Below are 18993 nucleotides of genomic sequence, written 5' to 3'. Positions count from 1 at the left end.
ATGAAGCAGGAACTGTCATTTTTTTGGCAAACTGATAACTAGCTGTAACAGCCGCATTGCCACAAGTTGCTTTTCCAAAGTAATTACCATCAGGCTCCCTGTGGTATGCAGTGTTTAACACATTTCTTCTGTGTTAATGAATGCAAAAGCAGGCAACACCACTATTAGTAATTGCTTTTTATTCGTAGTCCTCATTTTCCAGATAGGTCACATTAAACACAGCCATTAAACAATAGCGGTTGAGATAATCCATACAATGTATGCTGCTTTTGTTTGTTTTTTGTGTCATTCACCATTCATTGGTGCAACTTTGAGCCATATGGGGAGACAGGGGCTGATAAATGTGAATGCCAACCTGTATCACAATTGGGCCAGAGAAGTCAAAACCTTAATCAGGTTTCAATTACACTTCAAATCAACAAATCTTGATAGCCAAAACTCCCATTTGAATGAATGCAATAACAATCACTGCCTGATGTCAAAAGAAAGTAATTAAACAATGAGTGGGTGTATATTATGCTAGGCTTCAGACTCCTTCTTGACCTCAGCAATTTCCCTTCCATTGGACAGCAAGCAGCTTGAAAGTTTGTTTGAATGATGTATCTTGCTCCACTATGAGCAATGTTGGACTTCTAGGGGTGACTTGGACTGGGAAACCTATATTCTCAAGTGGCAAACCACTGTTCAGGAGAATCTCTTTCCTGATAAATATGCCAAGAAAATAACAGAAAAAAAAGTTCTGATTCTGAGTTCTGATTTGATTGGCCAATTGTTTGAGAAACTCCCAATTGCTGGCTTTCATTAATAAAAAAAAAGATATAGAAAACTTTATTTGCTATTCACAGTGTACAGTACAATTTTGTTAGTTACTTAACTTGTCTCCCTTGACTCCGGCATTCTCTTTATAATTACGTAGCAGATATTTTCATTCAGTCTTATAAAACATGTATGGAAGGAATAAGAGAAATAACTCACAAACTTTATCTTTTGTTGCTGCCTCTTTCTCCACTGGTGATAGTAGAGATATCACGGAGAAAAAAATTTTTTTTTAATTCTTTTTGTGTCATACATCCTACACACACAATCATGTTAATTTTGACTGAACCAGCAAAACTCACATTATGTAAGATCTGCTGGTTTATTGGCTCATTATGTATCCGTTCAAAATTGTGAAACAGATTTTTTAACCTGGGATATCATTATTGGAAGCAGTATTCCAGAGATCTACAACACAAGGCAGTTGTAAGCCAAATTAAATAAAAGAAAGATTTCCTAAACTCTTCTATAAAGCTGTGAGTCATGAATTCTGAATTACCTCAGAGTGGTAAATAAATAATCACTACTAAAGACAGATAATGTGTTAAACAGCTAAAGCTAGTAAATCACTAGTGACAGAGAGCCTTAAGGTAAATTCCTCTTACATTGGCACAGCCCTTTCTCAGAATGTTGTGGTTTTATGTCTTCAGAAACATACAATGAATTGTACAATTGGTTACTCAGTGTTAAAATCATTTATAAAATACACAAATCTCCATCACTTGACTGCATTTACATACTGACTTAGATTTTGCTGAATAATGGATCTCACTGGCAGAGCTAAAGACTTGGTGCACAGACACTGAAGTGATGGGCACCACGGAAATACGTATAAGAGACTGATCAAACAATAAGAAATCCTCTCCACTATGGAACTTCAAGCTATCAAGCTATCAAGCAAAACCAATCTCAGGTCTCCTGGCCGAAAAAAAAAAAAAAAATATATAACACAGACAACACCACATTTTAGATACATAAATTGTCCAAAACATGGAGAGTAGCTTTATAAAACATGTACAAGTTCCTTTTTTTTTTACATGTAATTGTAGACTTTTTTAACAGGAGCAGCTAAAAGTAAACTCTCAGAATGGTTGCCTCCCAAAGACAATTCATTGTAGGACTGACTAGCTAAAATCTCCATTTAACAGCAGTCTCAACATCAAAACACGCTGTTGGGTCAACTTTCTTTTTTGAATTGATGAAAACTATGGCTTTGTGAGATTTGAGATTGCCAACCTCTTTCCTATATGTTTGTATAGTATAGATTAAAATTAATAAAGCCAATACAACGTTTTTAAACAATGTGGTATTTCCAACAGAATATCTGAAGGGACAAATCATGAGCTAAATATTTTGTTCTTCTGCTTCTTCATGTTCTGTGCCAGTTCATTTTGAATGTGAATTGTTTTTTAACTTTCATCTGAAGGTAATTTTGAATTTTTCAAACGCAATAAAAACACCCTTAGAAAAAATACTAAAAGTAGAAACTCTATCCCAAGTTATTCTGCAAATACTTTCAAGAACAAATGAAAAGCAAATAAAAACACCCCCCAAAATAAGCAATGTATATCTAGAACTGCAGTAACCAACTGCACATTCTAAATAATCAGATAAAGTACTGCCCATGCCACATTGGCACTGACATGTTTTTCAGCTCTATGAACTTAATAGCAAAACTTTGAAAATGGTGGCATCTCTTAAGAAATCAGTCAAATATCCTACATTCAACACCCTGTTTAAACAGGCTGGCTGCATGTGTTTGGAAAACAAAAAAACAAAGAGGTTCCAGATGTTGGTTCGAGTGTAATTTTTGTTATTAAACATGGGTTTGCAATAGAAGCTTCTACATGGACTTGCACATAACCGTAACTGATGGATGTATTTGTAGGCCATTCAGTTAGCTCCATCAGCTCACTCAAACACATTTTGAACAGATTATGTACTGCAGTACTTTGTAGACCATACATTAAACAAGAGACTTTGCTCTGAGGCGCTGCTTCCCACAATCCATGGGGAAAAGGAAGCAGGAAAAAACAAAACTCATAGAGTTCGACAGCTACCGAGGCAACACTTGCCATTTACAATATAAGCCCAAATATTTTTGCAACACAACTATATATTAATTTAATAAAATACACAATATAGCTCTTATACACTCAACAATTTGGCTCATATGCACTGAATCTGCAATAAATCAATAAAAATATGTCATTTGATGTAAACACACTGAATCTTCTTACATTTGCACATTTAAATGATCATGTGATTTTTGTGGATGTCTAAGACATTTTCACTTTCCTGAGCTATTTTAGTGTCCATAAATGAATAAAAAAGTGTTAATAATATTAACTTCTTTTGTGTATTACCCTTAAAGGTAACTATTTTTTTTTTCAATCTTTGTTTTACTTCGTTTATTTTAAAACTTACCACTAGCTATTTATAGCTTTGTTGGACACTAAAATGCTAAATAGATATTAAAATCTTTTTTTTTTTTTATTAAGTGAATTAGCTTATGTGTGTGCAGGACAAGATGGACTATATCATTTTACATTTAACCTTAATATGATATGAAGTGTTTTACTAATGATCAGGATATGTTTTGTTGACTAATGATCTGGAATGGGTTTTTTTGTTTGTTTTCTTGTTCTTTTTTTTTCATATTTGTGGCAGGTAACTTTGTACATAAATGTTTACCACAAATGAATGTTAATGTTTGGTGTCGCTTGGACTACTACAAGAACTCTTTTTAGGACTTTCAGTAGAAGCCTGTGGTGACTGCTGGAAATCCACCACAGTTCAGAATTATTCAACCCTGTTTTTGTTGGGGTTTATACGTAAACAGTAAAGTCAGCATCAGCTATTGAGGACAGTCTTAAAGTATCAGACGTATTTCCATTCCACCTTTCACACACCTTCCTATCAGATTGTCAAAATGGCACCGTCTTTCCTTCTTTTGTATTGTTCTTAGTGTACTTGACTCTGTACTTGACTCTGTCCTAATGAAAGTTTGGTCAAAATGAAACCAGTGTTATTTGTCAAAAAGAAAGAGCAGTGAAAAGAACATACTTGTGGGCACTTCAGATGTTCACTAAAAGCCTTAAAGCAGCATTGGTCTTCCTTCATTCCTGCAAATCTGTTACAACCAGGGGATTTCTTTATTTATTTACTTTTAATCAGCAGAAGAGGAACATAACTGCCAGCCTGTCCTTATTTTCCCCCTCACTTTCTGACGGCCACAGGGTCACTTCCCCGACAGTCCTGCAAGAGCTTGTCTATTTCTCTCACAACTTCCTCGGCATCCACCGACTCCCTGCCTAGATCCCGGGCTGAACGGTCTAACTGCTCCAGAACAGAGTCCATCTCACTCGAGTCTCGGCTCACTCGGGAATGCACATCTGCAAAGGCCCTAGCCATCTGATCTGATGCAATGAAGGGAGTGTCTTTTGACTGTTTACTAGGCGATAGATACTGACTGTCAGTTGACAAGTACTGGCTGCTTGGTTCAGCCAAGGCTCCTGATTTCACTTCACAACCATCCAGTGGTCCTTTTGTTGAGGTGCAAGGCTCAATGCATGTCTTGGTTGGGCTGCTCGATGCTGAGGGAACCTCCTGAAGCAGAGGACTCAGGGCACGTTTGGCTTTTAAGTAAGGTTTAACATTGGCAATGAGAATAGTGTGCTCTCTCTTGTCTTTCCCAAATGTACAAAAAGTCTTTTTCCCAGTGGGATTCACAGTTTCATATGTCTCAGTCTCAACATTAGCTTCAACTGTGGGTACAAAGAGATTTGTGCGATAATCTGCATTCTCAGCCTGACTGGCTGCAGGGAACTGTGGCATCCAACACCTGTCAGAATGACCAAGCACTCTGCATTCATCTGTGCAGTTAACACATTCTTCTTGCTCTGTAAAACAAAGGAGAAAGAGAAAAAACTCTAATTATAAGTGGATTTCTTTAAACTAATGGATAGGTTATGATCAACACGTGATGGGCTTACTTGACATCTGTTCTCTTAATCATGGAGAAAAAGAAGAAGCTGTAATTAAAATATTTCAGAAAGATTGCATAAACCTGTTAGTTGTGACAACAGATTTATTTAACTCTGTTCTTTACATATTAAAGCATTCACACAGCCCAATGGAAGTATAAAGGGGTCATTAGAGAATCATTCTGAGTGGAATTGAGCTTCATCTGTAAATTAATCTGCTGTAGAAATCTGTTAGGCTTTGATCTGTAAAACTCATCCTAGAAAAGAGTGAACAGTACTTAAAGAACTAAAAAGGCATTATCAGGATTAATTTTTCAAATCAAATAACTGAGCAATGACTGCCTTTCTGGAAATACAAACACTTCATAAAAATCAGCAAGCTGGCTTTTCATTTTTGTCACCTCCATTTCATTTATAATTGTTATGTTGTGTGACAGTCACAAAATAAAAAGGTTTTCTTAAAAAGCCTACTTTTCCTGCTGAGAACAGAGAACTAAAATTTTCCATCTGTATGCATTAAGTATAAGCTTGTCAAAAAGTGCATACTGCAATTTTATTAGACATGACTATGGATCATGTAATCAGTTTTCCCCTTTTTTGTTTTGGTGCAAGTAAGTGAAAATGGATTTGCTCAATACATACTATTTGGAAGAATGACAAACCACACTATTTGAACTGATAAAGTTTTCAGATAGTATTTCTATATTCTTATTCCTTTCAAGGAATATAGTTAAATACGATTTTTTTATTCACTATGTTTTTAGAACATAAATTATGATACCTCCTGTTCTACGATTCAAAGACATAAAAACTTTCTCCTTTAAAAACCTTAACCTGTCTGTCATTTTACACTAATAGAATATGTTTGGGACACCATTTACCATTTTATAATTGTACACAACTCTAACCAATGTCAGGGATAAGGAAAATTCCAGAAATACACGTTAAATCTGTTTTTTTAGAAAAACACAACTCTGATCCAAGTTGCTTTCTTCTTCTTCTGAGTACTCTCTAGTCAATACTGATAGAATAAATCATTTTAATCTTCTCTAGGTTTCAATCAGCTGTACACTGGTCTTGAGCTATTAAGTGTTTTTTTTTCCACAAAATGGGCAGTTGGTTTCAAATATTCATTTTATTTGAGGAATTTAGTAGTTACAAAATGCCTGGAATTCCACTTGGAAAAAAAATATGAGTATACCTTTAAATGTAAGGATGAAACACAAAGATACACACAGACATGCAGGTCTTCAGAAAAGCAGAACAAACTTGTTGACTCAAAGATAGAGGAAATTTAAATGATTGCCATCTTTCTAAATTAGAAAATAAATTTCTAGTAATCTTGTAATATCACCACCAGATTCATGGACAGTTGCACTGCAGAAAACTGACACAGAAGAAACACTAAAGGTGATCTGTGAGAGTCCAACAGTGTAAACAGCTTTGGCTGTTCACATTTCTAAAAAGACATGAATAGATGTGACTTAAATTGAAATAAAATTGTGTTATGTCACAATGATCACTTAAATCTAGGGGAGAAAATTTACTCAGAACTGATACTTGCTAATCATACAGTTCTGTGAAAACGTGTCAATCTGTATATGTGCTCCCTTCCTTGAAGAATTTAAAATTTAAGACTGGTGTAAGCCCTAAAAAAAAATCAAAACCAAGAGAGATGAGGTATAGGGAGACAAGAACACAAAATGATTTTTGAGACAAGAATGTAGCAGAAAGGCTCTAAGTATAGTATTTATAGAGGTGAGTTAGCCTCACCTTTGTGCCTGGTAAGATTATGGAACCGATCTTCCTGGAAGATATATGAAAACATATAGAAGACAGGGAGTGATTAGAGACAGTCAACATGGATTCACCAAGGGCAGATTGTGTCTGGTTAATCTAGTGACTTTCTACAATGGCGTGACTGCATCAGTGGACAAGGGAAGAGCTATGGATGTCATCTACACAGACGTTTGTAAAGCCTTTGATACAGCCCCCACAATGTTCTTCATATCTTCAATATGCTAAATTTGAGAGATATGGGTTTTATAGATGGACTGTTAGATGGATAAGGAATAGGATGGATGGACACATGTGAAAACTTACAGGCAATGGCTCAATGTCCAAGTGGAAACGCTTAACAAGCAGTGTCTTTCAAGGGTCCACACTGGACCAACATTATTTAATATCTGCACCAGTGACATAGACAGTGGGATTGAGTGCACCCTCAGCAAGTTTGCAGATCATACCAAGCCACGTGGTGCAGTTGATTCACTGGAGGAAATGAATGCCATCCAGAGGGGCCTTGACAGGCTTGAGGAGCGAGCCCATGTGAACCTCATGAAGTTCCACAAGGCCAAGTGCAAGGTCCTGCACTTGGGTCAGGGAAATCACCTGTATCAATACAGACTGGGGGCTGAAGGGATTGAGAGCAGCCCTGCCAAGAAGGACTTCTGGGTACTGGTGGATGAAAATTTGGACATGAGCCATCAATGTGCGCTCACAGCCCAGGAAGCCAATTGTATCCTGGGCTGCATAAACTGAAAGAGGGTAGAATTAAACTGTACATGAGGAAGAAACTCTTAAATAGGAGGGTGGTAACACACTGGAACAGGTTTCCCAGAGAAGTTGCAGGTGCCCCATCATTGGAAGATCTCAAAGTCAAGTTTGATGGGGCTTTGAGCAACCTGACCTAGTGAAAGATATTCCTGCCCATGGCAGAGGGGCTGGACTAGATGATCTTGCAAGGTTCCTTCCAATCCAAACCATTCTATGATTCCATGACCCCCAAGGAAAAATAAGCTGCATGCTGGTTATAGTGTACAATAACAATTAGAGACAACCCCAACCCTGGGACTGTAACACAGTGACAGAACTGAGAAGAGTTTAAGGGAGAGATTTAAGTTTGTGGTGTTTGATTTTACTTCACTTGAATGAGGTGGCATTAGTATGTATAACTATAGAGACAACACGTGGTGACAATTGTCTCTCAATGAGCCATACAAATAAAAGACATTGCTATACACCTCCTTCCACCCATTAATTGACCTCCACTAAAGTTCTCTGTATCTAGTTTTCCAGTTTCTACAGCATCAAGCAGCTGCTGCATAAAACAACCAAGTGAAACTGCTACTCTCTCTCTCTCAAAACAAGGAAAAGATAAAACTCCACAAAACAAACCAAATCAATATATTTTAAAAGGTACATGGGGCAAGAGCATTGGAGAGGAAGGTTCCAAGTTTCAGCATGGGATGGACAATAGTTAATACTAGCCAGGTTTGATTACATTTTGTCACAGGAATCCAGCACAAATAAACAAAAAAATGCCCCAAGCCCAATCCTTTCAATGTTAATTCTAGAACTTTATATTTTGAAAATGCTTGCTATTAATTAATTTTGTTCTTCTTCTCTTCCCTCTAATCCTATGGAGTAGGTTTGTGGCAAGCTCAGCCTCTAGCTTTAAAAATAGACCTGTATAGTAAGGAGAAATAATAGGAGTTTTGTTTAAGATTTTCTCTAACCTTATCGAAAATTATTTTTCTGTCATACGGAATTCATGACAATGTTGAGTAAAAGTTTTCTGGCACTTTTAAAGGTTTCCCTAAGCAATTAGTCAGCTTTCCAACTAATGGTTTTATTTTGTAAACTTAACTATCCTTCTTACAAATTTTTGTAAATGATTTTGGTACCTTTTTAGCCAAAGATGAAAATGAAAACATGCTGCATGTTAGCTACCATAAAATATTCAGAACTGCACAATCAATGGACCAACACTTCTCTTTGCTTTCTCTCCATCAAAGCAGGACTACTCTTTGCTCCTTTCTTTCTCACACACACACAAAAAAAAAGCACTTCCTGTAAAACTTCCTAATCATATTTAATGTGTCCCAGCTCACAGTGTACTGGGAGACCATCAATGAACACAACTGGGAAGATTTCAGTACATTATAGCTCATTTCATTAAAACACAGACCATCTGTAAAAGGGAAACTCTTCCTGACTTTCAGGTAGTAGTTCTGTGTCATATTACCCTAAACCACATTAAACAGATGTTCATACATTTATAGACCATTCTCTGCTATCTGCATTGAAAACATATATATGCATATCAAACATACAACTGAGAAATTCTATTTTGACACTGTCTCTTCTTCTAAAACTTGATTGAACTGTATTTGTTTAAAAAAAACTTACTAAAGTTATTCCCTGAACTGAGATTGAAATGAACAAACTTTAAATGAAAGGTAAAGAATAGAGGTTCTCAGACACCACAAATAAGCTAACTACACAATGTATTCAGTACTGTGCCACAAACTACACTTTGAGATTTTCAAGACAGATTAGCTTAATTTTGTTACAACAAAATTGCACACTGGCTATGAGGATAACTCTTACACAGTATTTACATTATTCATTACTGCCAGTAAAAATAAAAAGTTTGCTATCAATCTCTAAGTAAAAGAGATATATCTAGTATAACATATACCATAGAATCATAGAATAGTTTGATTTGGAAGGGACCTTTAAAGGACACTTAGTCCAATCCCTCTGCAAGGAGCAGGGGCATCTTCAACTCGATCAGGTTGCTCAGAGCCCCGTCCAACCTGACCTGGAATGTTTCCCAGGGATGGGGCATCTACCACCTCTCTAGGCAACCTGTGCCAGTGTTTCACCACCCTCACTGTGAAAAATTACTTCCTTCTATCTAGTCTAAATCTACATGTTTTTAGTTTAAAGCCATTACCCCTTGTCCTTTCACAACAGGCCCTGCTAAAATGTCTGTCCCCATCTATCTTCTAAGCCCCTTTAAGTACTGAAAGGCTGCAATAAGGTCTCCCTAGAGCCTTCTCTTCTCCAGGTTCAACAACCCCAACTCTCTCAGCCTGTCCTCATAGGAGAGGTGTTCCATCACTCGGACCATTTGTGTGGCCCTCCTATGGACCCACTCCAATATGTCTTTCCTGTGCTGATGGCTCCAGGGTTCGACACAAGACTCCAGGTGGGTTCTTACCAGAGCGGAGTAGAGGGGCAGAATCACCTCCCTCTACCTGCTGACCCCGCTTCTTTGGATACAGCCCAGGAGATGGTTGGCCTTCTGGGCTGCAAGCGCACATTGCCTGCTTATGTCCAGCTTTTCATTCACCAGTACCCGAAGTCCTTCTCAGCAGGGCTGCTCTCAATCCCCTCATCCCCCAGCCTGGATTGGTACTGGAGGTTGCCTCAACCCAGGTGCAGGACCCTGCACTTGGCCTTGTTGAGTGTCCTGAGGTTCACACAGGCCCATTCCGCAAGCTTGTCCAGGTCCCTCTGGATGGCATCCTGCCCATTCCACAGGCATGTCAACCACACCACTCAGCTTGGTGTTATCAACAAACTTGCTGAGAGTGCACTTGATCCTACTGTCTATGTCATTGATGCAGATATGGAAGAGTTCTTGTCCCAGTATGGACCCCTGAGGGACACCACTCATCACCGATCTCCATCTGGACATTGACGACTACCTTCTGGATGTGACCACCCAACCAATTCCTCATCCACCGAATAGTCCAGCCATCAAATCCATATCTCTCCAATTTAGAGTTGTTGTGGGGGAATATGTCACCATGTCAAAGGCCTTACAGAAGGCCATATATATAAATACATATATATGTTATATATATTGCATGCCATATCTTCCCCTTCTCATTTCCTGCATTTGCTAAAGCAGTTTTTATACTTGTATTGATACTCACAGTATCGACTAACTTTCCATTTCTGCTCCCCAGGCATCCTAGCAGTGACTGAATTAAATATGAAGCCAAAAAAGAAGAAACAAATACCGAATGACCTTGAAGTGAAAACCACCTGTATTGCATGAGCTTTGGTGCTCTAGTCTTGAAAATCTGTGTCTTTTCACTTCACTCTTTTATGTCACATCATAGGAAACGGATTTTGAGTATTGATTATCATACATTATAAGTGGCTCGTCTCATTATTATCCTGTAATTTTGACTGCTACAGCTAGCAGACAGTGAAGAAAATCGAACAGGCACTTTTGTACTAGGAGCAGAAACCATAAACATGAAGTGAACTATCAACACCAAGGGCAAAATTAATATATAGGAGAAAATAGAATAAATTTAACATTAAATATATATATGTAAAATAGGTCATACACTGTGCAGTACAGCAAGATGTGCTGGTAGAATGATATGCACCGTCGGTCTTTATCTCTATACTTGTCTCCCTCCTGTTGAAAATAAACTCTTAACAGTGCAAGTGTGTACAATAAACAGAAGCAGCCTAGAGGTTTTCCTAACTCTCTGGAGCTTTAAGGGTAAACAGTGTGCTTTATGCACTTAGGGGAGAACATACTCTAAAATAGAACTGCTAAATTATCAACCTTAGAAAGAAAAGGAAACAAGTTTTCTGGAAACAACAGTCACCTAGATAGGAAATGTATACTGGATAGAAATTTAAGATGGTGTAGGATGAAAGTTATGTTGGCAACATATGAAAGCAATACAAGGTATGTATTTTGGTGCAACATAAGACATATATTACATATTTTATTCTATACTACCAGAAGAGCTATGTTTAACATATGCTGTCTGTAGCAAGCTTGAAGAAAAAGATACTTTTATTGTGCTATTTTTAATTTCCTACTCTTTCCTCATAAATATTGTGAACAGGATTAAATATGGGTACTGATTTCACCCTGAATATATTGCACTGTAAGGTTAATTAATTAATGCTTTAGATAGCTGGCTCCTTTTAATGGCTAAAACTGAGATATCTTAGTTTGACTCAGTAATTATATGAAATTTGCATAATGATAACAAAGAAAAACTCAAGGAATATTTTTAAACAGTGACTCAATGTAGCCAAACCAAGTTAACAGATACACTATTTTTTCTAATTTAATTGAACCCTAATTATTTAAATTACATATACACACACAAAACAGAAAAGCAAATGAAAAGTAAACAATCCATGTACATAAAACATCAGCATAAAAACATTTTCAAAAAATATCTCATGTACTATTTTTATAAGATGAAGAACACTATACTCTGTATCAAAGTACTCCATATAATGTAATAGTTAATGTCCAGGATTGTGTATGGGAAAATCAGACTTTAAGTATATGCATATGCACGTATACATGCATGTTTTTACATATATGTATGTAAATATATGTATATACATGTATATTTAAAATCTGTTTTCCCCTATACACAAGTCTAGACAATCATATTCCTCCCAAAACATGTAAATGATGTTATCAAATTGTATTTGAAGTTAGACAAGGCAGACAGAATTTGGATCATTGTAACTTATAAGATGTGACCTGGTAAATGGCCATTCAAGTACATTCTTTTCTAAGAACTTTTTACTCACAAAATATAAAAAAGTGTAGCTTTATATCACTATAAGTTCATCGATGAAGGCTAAATAAGAATATGGCTAGGTAAGTACATGAATAACACTGAATATTTTAAAATGTCAGTAGCTTTTGTTATTTCTATTGTCCTAGGAAATTCTAGCCTATGTTTCAGATATCTGACTGTCTTTTTTTTTTTTCTCTTTCCATAGGTGACACCTAGTATATACTGTCACATAAACACCTAATTGACTTTTGTTTTCTTCTTTTATATAAATATGGAAGCTAAAAAATAATCATTAATTGTCAGGGATGGCTCACTGGCTGACTCAGTTGACTGGAATGTCTATCAACTAACAGCTCCAAATGAAAAATACACTGGAGGACCCATTCCAAAATTTATGTCATCGTCTTTTTGAAACATGCAATTTCACACTGCTGATAAGATCTACCTTCACTCTCGAAATGCTCTATTCTTCATTGCATTACAGGGTGAACAGTAATGCACATGTTTTCTGACCCTTGTTTCACATTACAAAGAAAAAGATCTGCTTTTGCATGCATGGAGTTCACGCTGACTTCTCTAGGAGATGATAGATTCATTTCACCCTCGATGTTGTGAATTTGTGTTCATTATTGAAAATATTTGTATTTGAATTCACTTAATAATGAAACAAGGTGTAAATCCTCTGTAGCTTATATTTCTCTGGTCTAACCACAAACATATTGTGTAAAAAAAAATTAGTACTTTTTTCAGACTAATAAAATAAAGTGTGGTTTATATATTTTAATACCTTGAATAGAGATGAAAGTTCTGTATTTTCTGTACATATGTGTAAACAGATGGACAATAAATGGTGTCTAATGCCTAATAAAAAATATAAATAACTCTACCTTTCAGAACTTCAGTAATTCCTGTAACATGACCAGAAAACCTCCCAGAATTGATATGGTGTCTTACGTTTTTAGAGACAGGCAATTGTCTTTACTAAAGAACTGAAAAGACTGTAAGAAGGTATTTATTACAGGAGAAAAATAATGGGCTGCTTTGACATGTCCTAAACACTAGGGCTATATGACACTTCTGATGAGAACAATCAGCTAAAGTACTCCTTCTGTGGTTGGATTCCTGTTTAATTACAATTGATTTTGACATAAATGAGCAGAGGTAAACAAATACTTCTATACACATGCTTGCTGTTATTAAACAGAGATGTCTCCAATCTGAGTATCTATATTGGTTTGTCTGTTTAAAGGCCCCTTTCAGTTAGGCAAAGCAATTATGTAGCTCAGATTAGCAAAATGACTGGCAGTAAAATGAGAATGGACTGCCACTTTTTTAAACCTCTTGGATCTTGTGGTCTTTTCCTGATATTATAACTACAAGCTTCTGAGGTCTATAATCCTTACACAGTTTCCCCGCTGTTGGTTGTTGGGTTTTTGTTTGGGTGTTTTTGTTTGTTTGCTTGCTTTCTGGACACAACACAAGGAGAATATATTTTTTATATTCACTTAGAATAAAACAATTCAAAAGCAATAGAATTATGGTGGGCTTATGGATTCAATTCTAGTTCACGTTTGTCCAAAACCATAACTATTGGAGGAATATTTCAGCATTACATGGAGCACTACAGAACATGTAACATTTTTCTTACGGAAGTATGCTTTAAATTTATTCTTACTATTTAATGGCAATCACATATTTTTATGTAAAGACAGCGTAAGAGCAAGAGAACGTTTCTGTTACCTGAAAATTTTCCATCCTCACAGCGGGCTGGTCCACAGATCCCAACAATGGGTCTTTGGCCTCTGCCTTGCTGTTCTGGAGGCAAATCAGACCTGTGAGTCACAGACAGGGATAGGCTCTGCTTCCAAAATTCACAACAATGTCAAAACTTCCACAGCAGAAAACCAATTTTTATCTATGGCCCAGGCACAACTCATGGCCCTTGAAATTTTTCACTATGCTTCTCAAAGGTAAAAACACAGAAATTTATAGCTGACAGTGAACTGAAAATGTCTGACTAGTAAAAAGGGTGTATCATTTCTTCCTATCAGAGTAGAAAGAGCAAAGGCTGAGAATAGACACACAGTTTTGGTTTCCAATGTTTGCCTGTAAGTCAGACTGGCACCTACCCTAAATTGCAGTAAAAAGACCATATGACAGTCATGAAAAGATATTTTGGCCTCTTCCCCATCCTACCATAAAAATATTTTCCTAGCCTAGGGCTGCAGGGAGGAAAGATACAAGGGGTAGCTATGGCAGCCCTGCGCTTAGCTGAAAAGCTGCAGGGAAACTTTAGTAATCTGACAAATTCATAGCTTTAAACAGTAAATCTTTGTTGTAGAGCCCAAAAAGCTGTTTCCTGTGGAAAAGAAGAGAAACAAAACTGCAGTAATTAACAGAAGAGAACAGGCTTGTGGATCTGTTGGAAAGAACGTTTTTAATATAACTCATTATCCTGCTCTTGATCAAGGCAGTTCCACGGATTTTACAGTGGGATTGTTTCAGTAATGGCACCTAAAAATGCAATGGCTCCTAAAAATGAAACCTAAATGAATTTGTGTAATCATCTGCAGAATTTGCATGATATTCACATTCTGTTTTACTATCTTTATTGTGAGCTAGTCATAATTATAATATCAATAATTTCCATATCTAATTTGTAATGTTTAGTAAATACTAACAATGTATATTGTATTGTAGCAATGGTTAGGAATCCAGTCATTAACCAGGCCCATTGTGAGGCATCCTATACAAATATTAATAGATTGTACTGTTAGAGACAAGAGTTAACAAGTGATTATGACTAACAAAACAAATGAATGGGAAAGAAAGACAACATTAATGAAAATATAATCATGTTGTTGACATTTCCTGAAAATACCAATATAAAAGCTCCATAATTTAAAGAAGCTATCCCCATCTGTCTCACTGTCAAGCCACAAACAATTAGCTCTATATTACACCACTGAGTCTTCCTCACCAGTTACCAATTATCTCAGTATACAAATCTTTAATTAGAAGGCACCAAGCTTTTTTGCTTTGTAAGCGCGTCTCAAATTTGGATATGACAACTTGTTTACAGACATTGACTGATGAGGGTGCCACGGAGGAGAGGGGCATGACAGACTTCTGAAGGAATCTCTTTCTATGTCCTTTTGATGGCTCTGTTTACATCCTGACTATAGATAGACTCTCTTGAATGGAAGTCTGTCAGATTCAGTGTAGGAGCATGATTTTGTCCAAAGCAGAATCAAGGCACTAAAGCTTTTAAAATGCTATCTGTTTTCCTTTTACAAAGTCTCACAAAAAATGACTGAAGTCTATATGGATGCTGAACCATTCAAAATCTGGCCACTTTGGTGAAAGACAGTAGTTTTCTCCACACTCCTGCCAGCATGCTTGGATTTACATTCAAAATCTCCTTTACCAGACATAATGAGACCATGTCTGTTTTATACCAATAGATGGAAAAGCACGCTGGGTATCATTCTCTGCTTCGAAATGTTGGTGTCATATACAGGTCATATACTTTGGACTTCATGGGAGGTACAATGCATCTCACAGAACAGGAGAAAGAACACTTTTCATGACACCGCTCTCAGTAAAACCCTGAAGTTGTCCAGGCATCTTAAGGAACTCTCACTTGGACATACAGATACAGAAATATCTTCTTAGGAAAAAAGAAATTATTTAAGAGTTTCATATAGAGTCTCTCCCATGCTATGATAAGTAACATATTCATTATTGTTTGATTAGATGGTGCCCTAGACTATTGTTTAGCAGATTGCTGCTGTTGTGTTTCATTACCACCTTCAAAAGAGATTTGCAGAATGGGATTACCCTTATGCCAATTTTTGAAACTCCTGTATTCTCTTAGGAATTTGAGTTTCATAACGCTATCCTACTTAACTTTCTGCCTGGATAGTGCTCCAGTTAGATCAATCAGAAAGAATAATTTAGGATGCCTTTTTCAAATCTGACTCTCTAAATATAACTAGTTTGGCAAAAAGAATTGTAGATGTAAACAGATTCAGTATCATATCTTCAGGTTCTCCATGAACTGTGGATTTCTGAAAGACACCTACTGAAGATGACTTCAGAATATTCATGTCTTCCTTCCCCCAGATCCTTAATCAAGAACCTTAAGTTCCAAATCACTTTCTTATATTTCAAGGATCAAGGAGATTATAGATATATATACTAATACAGAAAATCTCTCCTGCTAGTTACTTTTATTTGCAGCATATAAGCTGCTCAACTGGAAGTCACCTTTTTACTTGTCATCTTTGCATTTGTTATAGCTTCAACTTTTCTATTGGTGTCAAAGTAATGTGATGTGACAAAACATATCTTTAAGAAAATTTGGTAATTTAGGAACTATTTCCAAACATGTTGTTATGTGTTTGTTGTTTTCACTAATATCTTCACTTTTTAAGCCTTCTAACTATTAGAAGGTATTTTTCTGGTCTCTAGTAACCCCTTATCTGACCCATGTTCTTATAAAAAGTCTGGTTTAGTCCTGGAGATAAACTTAAAGGCTAGTCACAAGCATCACCACCAAGTAAAATGCAGTCAGAGTAATTTCTCTTAACTGTGCCTTCAGCTTACTTATCTGAACGCCCTACAAAGGAAATCTAACAGTGAGGCATTAGATAAGTTAAACACTGTTCTGGCAAAGCAACTAGAGGATGCAGCTGCTACCTTTAAAGCTGCTGAAGGATTCAGAATATGTCAGTCAGTGCCAATCTATTGACTTCTTTTAAGAAAATCTTTATTCTGTAGAGGTGATGAAGATACTACACCCCTAGAAATGGGATAGACATGCTATAAAATGCAGTAAAACCTATTCTAGACGTGGATCAAGATCAGCTTTCTCAGGGTATTTAAAAAGACCTTTTCATTTACTGGAATTTATCACTATAATATTTACTTGATTTAGCGTTTCATGTATGATTTCCACCATGACTTGATTTTAACAGGTCCCTATCCTCTAAGCCTTTTTGTTCTATTGGAAAGAAAAGGTGAGACCTGCACAGTTATTATTTGTTTGAATTCTTAGTATCACAGATAATGGGAAGCAGAAAAAACTGAGCCCAAATACCTACTTCATAGTTTTTCAAAAACAGCCTCTGGGTTTCCTAATTAAAACGTAGCTTTCCTTTGTTTTTCTTCAAGAAAAGGAGTTGCTTTAATTCCCAAGGAGGCAAAAATTGTGTGTGAAACACCATCTCTGAAAGCAAGGCTCAGTCTGACCTTGAAAAATTCTGTAAGGAATTAAGACAAGACAAAATTGTCTTATGGGAAAAAAAAATCAACTTTTTTTTTTACGCCCACCTGTTACAGCATGTGCATGGTATGTATCCCACTTCTCAGGTATCTAAGAAACAGTTTAGTAGATCTCTAAACTTATTTGTAAGCTCTCAAGTGACTCTGCAGTTCCAGCTGAAGATGGATACAAGGCAGCTAATTTGCTACCACCAAGGGAAAATGTTATAACATAAAAACATTCCCTCCCTTAGCTTCAAAACTGTTGAGTGCCTAGGGAGCCCGACTATTTGTAGAGTTGATACTATGCATATGCTTCCTCTGTAACTGTAACATGCATACATCTGGCGTCTGTCTCTGTGTTAAACAGACTTAATTTCCCCTAATATTACTATGTAAAAAACCTCTAACCTAGATGGTTAATGCAAAAGAAATAAATGAAAGGATATATGTGATTTTTCTGGAATTATTTTTACATTATTGGCAAGGTATGCAAAGAGCTCTGCACTATGGCTACCAGCAAAATATTTTAGCTCTGCCTTCTGAATAACTTTAAATAGAGATTATATTCTTTCCTTAGCATGACGTTCGGCACTTTGTACAGTATCTTAATCAAATGGCGTTGTTTTAGCTGGAACTCCTTTTTGCATTTCTGAAAATTCTCTTTTTTTCCCCTTTCTTGATTGCTGACCCTCCCTCTTTTAGCCACATCAGACATCAGAGCATTTAATCATTTGCCAGACATAGCTGGACCACTTTTGATGGTATGTAATTTCTTTTTTTTAGGTGATATTATGGAGACTTTACATGTTAGTACATTATTCATCTCACTGTTACCAGCAAAGTTAACACTCAGGTAAAGCATGTGATTTCAGATTTCAAATTTTTTTTAAAAGATTAATGAGCATGGCAAATCTTGTTCTTTGGTTAGGCAGACCATGTGGAACAATAATACTCTAAAAGATGGAGGTAGCTGCATAGAACTGATACTAAATTGAAGGCCTTTTGAAATTATTTTAACCTTTGTGTCAATGTTCATCTCAAAAACCCCCAGCGAAACAAAATAAATGTTTCTAATTTGGAAAACACACAGAAATGAGCTCTTCCTGTAAAGTAAGATAAAAAAAAACACTGGTGATTTGACATCTGACATCATTCATGATAGCAAAAATGAAATACACTCAAGGTGCTTCTTTTAGTAACATTTATTTCTTTGAGCAAGGCTATAAGGCATAGTCTTTCCTAAGGCAAATCTACCTGCCTGGTCTATTTAGGATCCAGGGAAAAGGTACTCCTACAGTTGAGGTCTTCTGAGAGCCTGATTTCCTCCTGCCATGTGCACTAAATCCTATTGAGCAGGAAGACGGCCATAGTTTTTTCACCCCTCCTGTTTAAGCTTTATTATCATGCAACAGAGAAGAAAACCAGAAAGAACCTCCATCTAATCTGCTATTTAAAGGAGAGTTCTTGTCAACCAAGGGACTGAACACCTTCTCCCCCCCACCCCGCCCCACAAGTAGACTCAGATGTTGAACATTACTTTTGTCAAATGCCTAACA

The 18993-nt window shown here is 36.5% G+C and overlaps 1 protein-coding gene across 1 annotated transcript in view; it reads right to left on the bottom strand.

Annotated features, from left to right (window-relative positions):
- Window positions 1-3260: 3260 nt before the first annotated feature.
- Window positions 3261-18993, bottom strand: part of PCDH17 (protocadherin 17) — a gene marked incomplete at its 5' end in the record, with an annotated part of 92887 nt that continues 77154 nt past the window's right edge. Inside the window, 1 exon segment of the mRNA XM_010284855.1 lies at window positions 3261-4718. Coding sequence (XP_010283157.1) covers window positions 4036-4718 — 683 coding nt within the window.

Source organism: Phaethon lepturus, unplaced genomic scaffold (genome assembly GCF_000687285.1).
Source record: "Phaethon lepturus isolate BGI_N335 unplaced genomic scaffold, ASM68728v1 scaffold4174, whole genome shotgun sequence".
NCBI classification, from domain to species: Eukaryota; Metazoa; Chordata; class Aves; order Phaethontiformes; family Phaethontidae; genus Phaethon; species Phaethon lepturus.
This window is presented reverse-complemented; position numbering and strand designations above follow the sequence as displayed.